Source organism: Channa argus, chromosome 9 (genome assembly GCF_033026475.1).
Source record: "Channa argus isolate prfri chromosome 9, Channa argus male v1.0, whole genome shotgun sequence".
In the NCBI taxonomy this organism is placed as follows: domain Eukaryota; kingdom Metazoa; phylum Chordata; class Actinopteri; order Anabantiformes; family Channidae; genus Channa; species Channa argus.
In genome coordinates, this window is record NC_090205.1 from 8,325,830 (window position 1) to 8,338,274 (window position 12,445).

General features: G+C 40.2%; 1 protein-coding gene across 4 annotated transcripts in view; it reads left to right on the plus strand.

The window, feature by feature from the left end:
* The window catches only part of adcy5 (adenylate cyclase 5), a 69,414-nt gene that overhangs the window by 24,425 nt on the left and 32,544 nt on the right, over positions 1-12,445 (plus strand). For all 4 annotated transcript variants that reach the window (XR_010915156.1, XM_067515389.1, XM_067515388.1 and 1 more), the window contains 2 exons: positions 9,486-9,635; positions 11,698-11,819. Coding sequence is in view for 3 of the 4 variants with exons in the window: in XM_067515389.1 (XP_067371490.1) it covers positions 9,486-9,635; positions 11,698-11,819 (272 nt within the window). In the remaining variant the exon portion in view is untranslated. The remainder of the gene's footprint in view (positions 1-9,485; positions 9,636-11,697; positions 11,820-12,445) is intronic.

Below are 12,445 nucleotides of genomic sequence, written 5' to 3' on the forward strand. Positions count from 1 at the left end.
GTTTCATAATTTACTTGTGCTTTTTTAGCTTGTATTCAGATACATTCAGAAATGCTGTATATTTAAGTGAAAAAGACAAAGTAGTCCAACAGTTCTAACACCAAGTTTAAAAAAGCTTTTAGTTTTGATTTAATACTTCTTTTTTTTTTTACAATCAATTCTGCATTTCCCAGAGCTGCTTCGCAATAAAAGCCACCTGGTATTTGGAAAATTTATTTTTTGAACATGAGGGCCATTAGCATTTTTTCTTAACCTGGCCACTGTACATCATAAACACCAGTGACAGAAGTTTACTGCAGCCTAGAAGTCTCTGACTTTTTGAATATGTCAGGAGCCAGAATGTTGAGCTACACCAGACAAGGACGTAACCCTGTTACGTTTAAGCAAGTCTCAGTGCATGACAACAGGTTTTTTAACCCAGTGAGCGGTAAAATACTTGACACTCGATCTATGAAGTGGTGGGACACATGGAATCTGAGAACTGACTGGTCTGCTGTTATTGATCAGTGAATGGCACACATCAGGTCCAGTGTGGCACTTTGTTGCTTTTGGCTTATTGACATTTTTTTTGCCCTTTGCTTATTCTGTGTGTGTAATTCTCTTCATTGGATTAGTTTGAAATTTTGTAAAATGCCAAAAAAATTGAGTTCCAGCACCTAATCCCAGCAAAACCAGTAAAGCATTGGGGGAAATAGATTTGAGTGCTAAGTGTTGACATCAAAGAATGTCTCCTGTATATGGCGAGTGTTGAAATGTGGCGTCTATATTAGGAAGAATCTCCAGTTAGTCGGCGTCCCCTCTCTTTGTCTTCTCTTTTGAAGCAGGAGATGAAAAATTAAACGTGCTTTTTCTTCTGTTCGTCGGTGTTCTTGTCTTTCTTCTTCAAAGGCATGACTCACAGACTGACCTTTTAGTTCCCAGGAGTTCAGCATCTCCTGTGAGGCATCGGGGCTGCTTGAAAGCTTTCGGTGTCCCTGTGTTGAACTAGGACTTCAGAAATGTTGCCAGTCAAATCCAAACTCTGTTCTATAGGATCCACCCAACATTTTATTTGTGGACCATATGTTTTAGTGCTCCATGCTTTTTTTTAGCTGCTATGGAGCTGCAACATTGGAAGTCACGACACATTTACAAAGCTGTGATGGAGGGGGAATTTAAAAGGAACCTGCTATGCCAGAGTGTGTGGCCTGCTATAATTCAAACAAGGACTTTAAAGTTCATGTCAATCCAAATTTTAACCAGACAATATTGTGTTCTCACCGCTACATTAATGTTTTTATATTAAAGATGGGTAATTTTGAGCCAAGTGCATTGACTTTTTTTTTTTTTTTTTTTTTTTTTTTTTGGTTGCCTGTATTAATAGTACAGGTCTATTTGGAATTTTTTTTATTTATGGTTCATCTGGGAAAATAGTATAGCTTGTCTGCATCGCTTGTGGCCAGCACCCAAAAACTATAGAAGAAAATTTATATCAGCTATGCCTGGTGTATTGTCCCTGTTGAATAAATGATTGGATGCATTGTGAAAAGCGGCCATAGTACGGATAAACCTACTGAAGATGATCACCTAAGTTTGCAATTCCAAGTCTCCGGGAGTGTTTTACCAAACGGCCTCAGTGCTTCCTACAATTTTATCCCTACGAATGCTCTGTCTCTTTCCCGTCCATTTTTCCTGACCATTGAACAATGCCATTACAACAGGATTCATGCATGTTGTCATTAGAAACCTAAAGAGATAAACATGTTTAATATATTGACAAGCACAGTGTTTGTGAGTGTTAAGATATACAGAGCATCCAGAAAGTTTTCCCAGCACTTAACTGTTTCCACATTTAGTTATGTTACAGTCTTATTCCAAAATAGATTCCATTTTATTATTTTCTTCAAAATCCTACAAACTATATCCCATAACGACAACGTGAAAGATGTTTGTTTGAAATCTTTGCAAATGTATTAAAAAAAACAAACAAACTTGAGATCACATGTATGTAAGTAGTATGCATCTCGTTTCCACTAATCATCTTTGAGATGTTTCTACAACTTGACTGGAGTCCACCTGTGGGAAATTCACTTCTTTGGACATGATTTGGTAAAGCATACACCTGTCTATATAAGGTCCCACAGTTAACCGTGCATGTCAGAGCACAAACCAAGCCATGAAGTCCAAGGAATTGTCTTTAGACCTCGAAGACAAGATTGTGTTGAGGCACAGATCTGGGGAAGGGTACCGAAACTTTTCTGCAACAATGAAAGTCCCAATGGGAACAGTGGCCTCCATCATCTGTAAATGTAGGACACAATTCTCTGGTCTGGTGAAACAAAGCTTAAACTCTTTGGCCTGGATGCCAAGTGCCATGTGTGGAGGAAACCAGGCGCCGCTCACCACCTGGCCAATACCATGTGTGAATTACTTTATAGAAAAAACATTGTTTTGCACTTTTGCAGGTGCCTATGTTCATTTATTTATTTTTTTACAGTTCAGTTATTATTTGATGGCTAATGGATGAATGAGTTAAGACTCTAAAGTGTACTTATGCTGCATTCACAGGGTTAATGGTAAAATATAGTAATGGACATTGTTAGAAACGGCTTTCAGTTTTTATCGATTAAGTATAATTACCAGAGTGCACTTTGCCTTCTCAAACACAGGAGTCTAATAAAAGCAGTCTTATTGGATTGTCATAGGGATTTTACAAACACAGATCTCTTGCAACGAAACCTCTTTTTGGTTTAGTGCTATCAGATTTGTTATTGAAAGTTATTGAAAGGCATTAAAAACCAGACAGCTTTTGAGGTAAAATCCAGCAATATATAATAATTGCAGGCTCTCACGTGAGAGGCATTCACCCTCTCGTACGGTGTCCTGCAGTCGGAGGCTGGCATAACAAATAAAAAAAATAAAAAAATCAGACTGACCTGATCAGTACCTACAACGGGGCAAAGCAGAGTCTGATCATTTCTTCTGCTGACTATGATTTTCCTCCGACAGGAATTTGCGATCTTGCGATTGCAGAAGTTGTGACCAGTTCTAGTGTGACGTGAAAGAAGCTATTTGAGCGGCACCTGGCACTTGGCACCTGGTTTTATTAATGTTTTATTTCAAATCCATTCTGATTTTTCTGAGTCAGATAAAAAACTTGTCCAAATGCCCGTGGTCAGCACTGTACGTACAATCTTGTGGAGTTTTTGTGGAGTGTGTTTGTGTCACTCCACGCATGCTTGTGGAGCAAGCAATAGCTAAAAAAATACCTGCTCATTGACTGACAAGGCATCTCATGGAAACCTTTTTAATATGTACTTATTTATTAAAAAATGTGCTCAGAAACCCCAAACCGCACTTTACCAAAACCGGTACGGTCTTGTGTGGTGGTTGTTGCTGTTACACTTGTGTGGGCCGGATGTTGGCCGCCAGTCCTCGACAGACGACATGTTGGGCATCTCTGAAAGACGCACGTGTCTAAAGGAAAAGTCTGTTGAAAGCGTGGCGAGAGCTCAGAAAATCAGGAGAAACTCGACGCCTTATGTTGGATGGAAGTAACACTGAAAGAGAGGTGTGGGAGCAACGTAGGAGGGTAAAAACTTGGACGGCTGCGTAAATATTGACACCTAGGATTTCTTGTTCTGTTGTTTTTATGGCTTCTGCTGCCAATTATTAATCATCTACTAAAAGTGTTATACACGCAAGCGCACAGACATGAGCACGCAGAACAGCTTGACTGGCACCTTTCATAGTTTCTATCATAGTACATTCATTTGCAAACGGAAGTTAATGGAGCCATGTTGTCTTCATAGGACTTAATGAGGTGAGTGGTTTGACTTTTTCACCTACTCTGCAATCATTTAGAATCGGTGTACTTCAGTGTACTGCACAAACAGTTTCCGTTTAAAAACCGATTATACAGTACAGTTACATTAGAGATGACTAATGACTACACACTGGCTTCAAAGTTTTCAAATCCTTTTGTGTCTACATTGGAAATTGCAAAGTCTGCAGTCTGTTTTGTATTTTGTAGAGGTCTTCTTCAGTAAGTCTCTACACACCTTCACAGGTCTGTGAATACTGCAATGTTCAGGTCTCTTCAGTGACACAGTCTGAGTATTGGCTGGACCAAAGAATGACAAAGCGTTACCTGATCAAACCTAATCAAAGCGTTTCTCACTTTGGCTAAATGACCAACTAGGATGATGCCTGATGGTTTCAGGCCTTTTCCATTGGTTATCTATTCAGTCCACCGTGCTTCGTGGAACATTCAAAGCTTTAGAAATGGTTTGAGACCCCTGCCCTGATCTGTGCCGTGCTAGTTTTTGTCCTGGCGTGCAGTGTGAATTGTGGGACCTGATCAAAAGTTCAAGTCTCCTGCAGATTTATTCAACAAAGGTGAAAGTTATGACAAAAGTTATAGCCATTAATAACAAATAACATTAACTCTTACAAGGGGCGTTAATGTTTTTGCCCTTCAGTTTAGATTTGTGGCACAATGAAACCTATGAAATGTTTGATAAACTAAATTAGTTGAACCAACAAACCAGAAATGATTACAATTCTCTGACTGATTAGAAATTATTATCTACTGTTGCTGGTAATATCAGAAGCAAGGACATACAGAAGAGCAGAGGGTAAAATACCTGTCACATGACAAACAGCTTTCACTGCCTGGAGCGTCGTATCATATTTTCTCTTCTCAGTATGTTTGTGTATCATATTGTTTGCTTTGGGCATCTCGGCTGTCACAGGTACTTGACCATTTGGGCGCTTTCTAGCTGAGTTTAGCTTTTAAAATGACTCTGGTGCTCCTGACCATTGTTTAGTTCAGAAAGTTTCAAATAGTTTCACAATGAGTCGGTGTGAATGGGATGTGCAAGGCAACGTGCATGAGTTACCAAGGGAAACCACTGGAAACCATGTTATGTATGTTCATTTTGAATTAAGGTATTTGCATTTTATTCTGTATTTTTTCCTCTGTTCTTACCCTGTGTGTTGATCTCGGAGCTCCTCTTTCTGCTCGCAGCTTCCCTCTGTGGTGTGGAAAAGCCCATAGGTTTCCAAATAAGGTCTGGGTGAGCACTGGCAGTATTAATAGAATAAGTCTGCTCCTGGGGAATATTTGTATTGACCTGTTGAAAAACTGGCAGCGTGCGGGCGACACGCTGCTCGTGCAGCTGCAGTTCTGTCGAACTGTAAAGTTTTTAACACGAGGAAATATTCTAATAATGACACTTGATACTTAGGTGTGACTTAAATAAATGTAAGAATAAGGGGAATGAAGTGCTTCATTTAGAGGTAGGTAGCATGATCTGGACCTGTGGCCTCTTAAACGTCATCACTTTGCTTTTAAAACTTTGTTTGTGCTGAGAAGAGAAATCTCTGCTTTCTTTTAAACTGTCCGAAAAGAATAGTATGAGAGTAAACCTAAAGCAGTGTAGTGCCTGTCATTTGTGGGTCAGACCAATTCATCGAAGCAGTGCTTTTGTTAGGTACGAGGCAGAAATAGCAACAGCCTTTTCTAAATTCACCACCTTCTCTCTCTCTCTGTCTCATTTAGTTATTTTCCTTAGTTGAGTCTTCAGCCAGTCGCTCCTCCCTCTGAGTGCGCTTGGTTTTCGCATGGAGACCTGCTGAGAGGTTTTTGACTTGATAAAGACGTGCTGTGTTTGTTCAGTTTGTTCCGGCAACAGAGAGGCCCCTGGTGTGAATGTGATTCAGCTGGGTGATTCAGCCCATTAAATGGCTCTATGAAAAGAATGGGTTGCTGGCTTTGGCTTGCAGCTGGCTGCCGGTCCCAGGACCCACTCCATGGCTGGCACTGAATAGAAACAATGGCCTTCATTCATTAACATATGCAGAGAAATGCTCTCACTTGGTGCACAAAATAAGCACACACGCAAAATCACCGTCAGATTCATGACACTTGCACCCGCCAATTTTGATCTTACCAACGTGTGTATGTTGGTAAATTCCAAATCAGTCACAGTCAATATGTGTCAAACTGATCATAGCTTGTGCATAAGGGATAATACCTGATGAGGTTGTTGCCCCAGCGCAGGACTGTCTCTTTACTGCACAATGTCTTAGATCCAGCTTCCTCGATTTGTCGATAAGTGACAAAAACAAAGGAACCTGATCCCTAGCGTGAAGCCTTTTCTTCTATAAAAGCAGTCCACTATTTGTGAAAGCAGTTCCAATGAAGCACAGATCTCACGTTTGACTTTTTTTTTCTTCTGTTCTTTTTCACTCTGGTCTGATAAGAAGCAAGTTGCTCACTGTGGCCCCCAGTACTCAGGAGAGGGGATCGCAAATCATTAAAATAGATGCCTCCGCCAACACTGTATACTTCCAAAATAAACTAAAACAGATCTGTCTCAGAGTACAAACAAATCCAAGTAAGAAAATACCAACAAAACATGGATTTGTGTGTGAACATTTTGAACACTGTTGTTTTTGCAGAGACTTGTTCGTAGGCACTGTTTGTAAGGGGCCCATTGTATTTTTGTGCAGGTTTCATAGACACAAAAGACAAGTTACAAGCTGTTTGATAGGTGGAAACTTGGACAAGCTCTATGAATCCAGAAAGTACTAGTTTGCCGCCAATTAAAAACTCACATTATAATGGGCCTTCACATGCAAGTATGCATCATCAAACAGTTTCTCATAGACATCCGGCCCTGTCTCGTGGGTGCAGTTGGCTTTTTTGTCCAGTGGCCCACAGTACATTATGTTTACAAGTACTGTAGCAAGTCAGAATATAGCCGGTCAGTATCACATTACTGCTTAATCCTGGCTTTATCTTCAAAGTGTTTCTCACTTGTGTAACCTGTGATACAATATGTAACTTTCCAGTTTCTCTAGTGTGTGTTTGTGTGTGTGTGAGAGGTAAAGAGAGAAAATGTGTCTTCATTTTACCAAATCATTGTGGAAGCCTACTTTAAGATTCCTTTAGCAATTATGTGAGTTTCAGTCAGAATTTGGATGTTATAAGTTTCAGCTTTGAGTGTGCATCTCAGCCCGCAATAGTCTGTTCTTTCCAGGATAAAACTAGCAGAAGAAATCAGGTTTATCTGATCCTCATTTTCCATACCTAAGCTTCCCCTTTTATACGTTTAAAAAAAACTGGGTTACTGCAAAAAGCTGATTGTAGATCATATTTCTGAACATGCACTGAATGGGTTTTCAGAAGGTCTGAGGATCTTGTCACACTCACATACTGTACTATAGGCTTTCACATGCTCATACTTCAGATGCCAAACACTAACGTCACAGACAATTCAAGATGGCTGGTGATATCTGTGGGCCTAAGACAATCACTGACTGCAAAGGATTTGCCACAAAATAGGACACATGATAATTTTTGGTTATCTGTCCAGTAACTTTTGAACCAGATTCCCTTTGTGCGCTAAAAGAGGTAAATCCCTCAACCAGTTCTTTCTATATTGACATTATTCCAATCAAAATAAAGCTCAGGCTTGGCCCTTAATGTATTATACATTTTTTATTTTCAATTTAATGTGCTGAAGCCTGGAAAAACAAAAAAATATGTAATTTTTGAAATTCTGATTGGTGAGACAATGTACTAAAATAACCCTCGTTGTGAGGCTTTGACAACAAATACAAAACGCTCAGCTTACACTCTTCACATTCACGACGAAAGTACAGCATTATTATTTTTAATTAAGGTACCTATACCGTTATTGCGTGATATAAGGGAATGGAAAGGTTTCCTATGTGGCCTGGCTTCCTACGATTTACTCCGCTACAGAGTCTATTTAGGGTCAGCCTTTAATTTGCAACACATTATCGGGAGTATTCTGTCATTTAACAAATATGCAGAAATCTCCAGAATCTCAGACAAGTACAAATACGTCAGCAGAGGGCAAGTACATGGTCAGTTAGTTCTACATAAGGGAATTTCACTGTTAAACACGTTCTCAAGTCATCCTGCCTTGTCCCACACAAACGCACCCAAACGTTCAAGCTGGCAGCGTGTGAATTGGCTCTTGGTCTTCTGTGTATCCACATGGATGTTGTGTCAAATTCAAGGAGAGCGGGTCAGGACACCCTGTTCCTGCTCCCGAGACAGTGGAGCTGATGGAAACAAACGGCGCTTTAGTGGGACAGAAAACAGCTGCAGGGCTGGAAAACGTACATCTCTACCTTTTATCAACAATTCATACGGTCATACTGCATATTTAATGCCTTTAATATAATGTACATTCTGACCCTGTCATTTTGTCACCATGGATTTTTTATAACTTGTTTTATTATTTCCAGTGGTGTCTGTAGCAAACTCCTAAGGTTTTCCAGGCACACAGTATACTGGATTGGTTTTGGGCTTCAACCAACGTGTATTTTAATTTTTTATGTGTCAGGAAAGATGTGACAATGTGAAAATATCATTCATTAAAGTTTGACAGTTTTGCTTGCAAAATAATGGCGCAAATTGGCAAAAACCTTAATCACATAGTCGATATCCAGTTTGAGTTGTGATGCAGAACAGTTTCTTCCTATTATATACTGCTATTGCTGACTATTTTAGAAGACTTAACTAGACAGTCTTTTTAGACGTTTGTTTAGGGTTTTGAGTCTATAACCTCAAGTCTCACTCGGGTCTGTGTGCTTCCTTAAATTGAAGCTGTAATGTTTTGTTACACTAAACCTCCATGTGGGTCCAAGTGTAGATTCAAAGCTGAATCCAACTTTACAGTCATGCAGCTGATTTATAAACGGTGCATAGAAATCAGACATCAGCCACTGTTTGTTTATACCTGTATTCAGTAATGTCTTCTAGAACAAAGCCTTAACTCAGAGTTATACTATAAGTGCACATTATCAGAGCACTTAACTGAGACACAGAGGTACAATAGGTCAAGTATATAGATGCCTTTTAAGTGTGGCAGCACGGTGGTGGAGTTGTTAGTGCTGCAGCCTGCAGCTAGAATGTCCCTGGTTGTCCTGCTTTAACGCCTCAGACTACTGCATTATATGTTCTTTATATGTGTTTTTTTCCCCTCTGGGTACTGATGGATGGATACATATGATCATATGTCACTCTGCCCATTTTGTACACACATTTACTCTAAAGGCTGGAGACTGTTGCTTTAATACTACAGAAAAAGTGCCAGAATACCCTTTGTCATGCTGCCTTTGATGCTGCACACACAAAGTGAATAATCCATGAGTATTTATATCCGTGTGGAAGATGATGCGTGTATTCTTTTCTGCACACAGTGTGGAACACATCTGGTGCCAGATGTCACACATTGCACAAGCCAAAGATTTAATAAACTTGGTAGAAGTGAGTTGTGCTCTTACAGTCATAAAAGGAAAGGGAGAATTTCTGTCCGTGTTGGATACAGACAATTAAGTAGTCGCTTGATTTATTCTCATGCAGGTAAAAACCCTCAGTGGATGCATGAAATTAATATGGTTTAAAAAAAATGTGAAGCCCCTCCTTTGTGCTGTAACTCTTCTTCTCTCACCCCCTTCCACAGATAGTGTCCAACGTGCTGATCTTCTCCTGTACCAACATTGTGGGAGTATGCACCCATTACCCTGCTGAGGGCTCCCAGAGGCAGGCCTTCCAGGAGACCAGGGAATGCATCCAGGCTCGCCTCCATTCCCAGAGGGAGAACCAGCAGCAGGTGAGAGAGAGAGAGAGCACTGATTTATGGTGGCACGAGAGAGGTTGTGCTACCTGAGGGAAGAGAGCAACCAACAACCTCTTTTTACCTTTGTACCTAGATCAAATGAATGTCTCTTCTGAGGGGATGCTGCATTAAAAACATGTTATCAATATTAAATGCTCACTTCCTGTCGCCTTAAAAGATGGCTCTGAAAAGAGTACACACTCCTCTTTTGTAGAGGTCAGCGGCTGTAAAATGTTTGTTTAGCCCAATTCCAGATTCAATACTTGAGACAAACAGTGAGCTGAGTGACATATTTTCATTGCTATATTAAAAGGAAAACAAGTGAAATAGGTTGGTTTCCACTTCATAAAACCACTGAGAATGGTTGTGCGGCCAGGGTGCAGAACGCCACTTTATACGACCTCAAATGCTATGGTGTTAAATGCTAAAAACAGTTAGTTTAAACTTGTTATTGGCCAGGAAATGGCAAACGTGTGGAGCATGTTCTCACCGTGCCTCCACCCACAAATTGCCCATAAATGTGGATGTAAACCGTAATGGTTGTGTGTTTCTGTCTCGGTACTGCAGCCCGGTAACAGACGGGTGATCTGCTCAGGCGGTGCCCTACAGTGCCTCTCACCCAGGGACAGATGAGATGGGCTACAAGTCCCCCTTTTTAAGCGGCTCTTAACAGGATGAGTTAAAGATGATTGAGGAATGAACTGATTCTCGTGTCCTAGACCATAAATGGGCAGAGGGGTTTAAGAACACAGAGGCCTCTTCACTTCAAACGCTGCATATGACAGAAACGAGACATATTTTCAGGTGTAGTGCAAAAAAGATACATATTTACATTCCTGTGTTTATATGGACGTACATACTGTATGTTTTACATGAGATCCATCCAGGTGGTTCTTTGAAGTGCAACTTCAGGAAGTCATACGTAACAAGATTTAGCATCTGTAGGAAAGATTCTCTGACTGCCCTGAATCTATTTGAATTCTTTTCAAATTGAAAAAAGTCAAGTGTCTCTCAAACGGTTTCCTTCTCTTGTCATAACACGCAACAACTGAGTGAACACCTGCTCTATTGTCTTGTAATAAACATGATTAAAATCCACTTCTCGTTGAATTGCCACAGCTGAGACGTTGCTGAGTCACTTTGGTTATTCTCTTCGTAATGCATCCCATACTGGACAAAAATAGGCTTTACCTGATTGTTTGTGAGGTTCAGACTGTCTGACATCTTACCATTTTCAGTCTCCTCTCACTAGTTATTCCTGCAACACTCAGTGGATCATCGAAATTGACTGATACAGGTTTAAAAAATGCCATTTAAAATGATCTGAATTTCAGAGAAATCTTGCTTTACAGTGAATTGTGCATGGCAACTGGCTTTAAATACTGCAATACCCACGAGCCTCAGCCATCACTGGAACGAATTCAAGCTGTGCAAAATTCAGAGTGCGTTACTCTGGCGAATTTTAACAAAAACTGCACCACACTTTTACCGTTTACTAGCTGCTCGCAGCCCACCTGACAGAATTAGAGGTTTGCTGATGTCAAATGATGACATGTACGCAGGATAGCAGCCCCCAGTTTGAATCAAAGAACCAGATATTTACGAAAACAGCTGTTCGTCTTTTGTCTTTGTGATTCGAGCCACTAAGCATCCTGACCACCCACATTGTCCAGCTGTTACAAAAGAAGCGATTTGACTTTGACTAATTCTAAACACCACAAATTCTCAAACAAATGCCATAACTCATTAGCTCCGTACTTAAGTTTTGTCCAGACATACAACTAATCTAAATATATACTGACAGGTTTTCCTCCCCAGGATGGTTTTTTCCTACAGCTGCAATACTGTGAAGCTGATTCTGACACTTGCAGTAGTCGCTGGAAACATAATCACATAATATGTGGACCTTTTTTCACTACCAATTTTGGGAGCACTTATTATTGTGACCAGGCTTGTTTGTCCCTCTTCCTTCCCTCAGATGACCTTCATCTCCTAATTCACATATCCTTGCTCACTTAACCCCCCCCCCCCTTTTTTTTTTTTTTTTTTGCTGCAGGAACGTCTCCTGCTCTCAGTGCTTCCCCGCCATGTTGCCATGGAGATGAAAGCTGATATAAACGCCAAGCAGGAGGACATGATGTTTCACAAGATCTACATCCAGAAGCACGACAATGTCAGGTAACGTCAGGGGCAGTGCCCCACCACCCCCTTCCCAGGTTTTTATTTCTTTTTTTTTTTCTTTTTTTTCGATGTGTTTTAAGGTGCTTTTTACCCTGATTCATCAAAGTCAAAACTCTGAACTCTGCTGTATCTGCTGCATAGTTGAAAGACTTCTCTTTAGTTCTCTTATGGCCATTAAATGCAACCTTTCTGCAGTTCGGATCTTGTAAAGCCTTTTTAATTAAAATCAGTCCAATTATATTAGAAATAAGTTTAAATAATTTGGGGCAGCTGAACTGTAAAATAAGCCATGACTTTAAATCGTTATAATCCAGGTTAATCCTTACTGTGCAGCCCACCCACAGACAGCAGAAGAAGAGGAGGGTGAAGTGCAGGCGTTGCCATGACAATAGCCTGCATGGTATTTTCCCACATGTTTTTTTTTACCCTTCTCCACATATACAGTAGCATTGGTGATCACACAATCACAGTGTGCACTATTATCTGTGATGTAAGGACTGTAATATAAGGCCTAGCTACTCATCGTGTCCAAAATATGAACAAAATCTATATGTTTAGAAATCATCCAATCAGTCAAAGTTGTACTCTATTTAAAGGTTTGTATTAGCTCTATTCTCTATTCT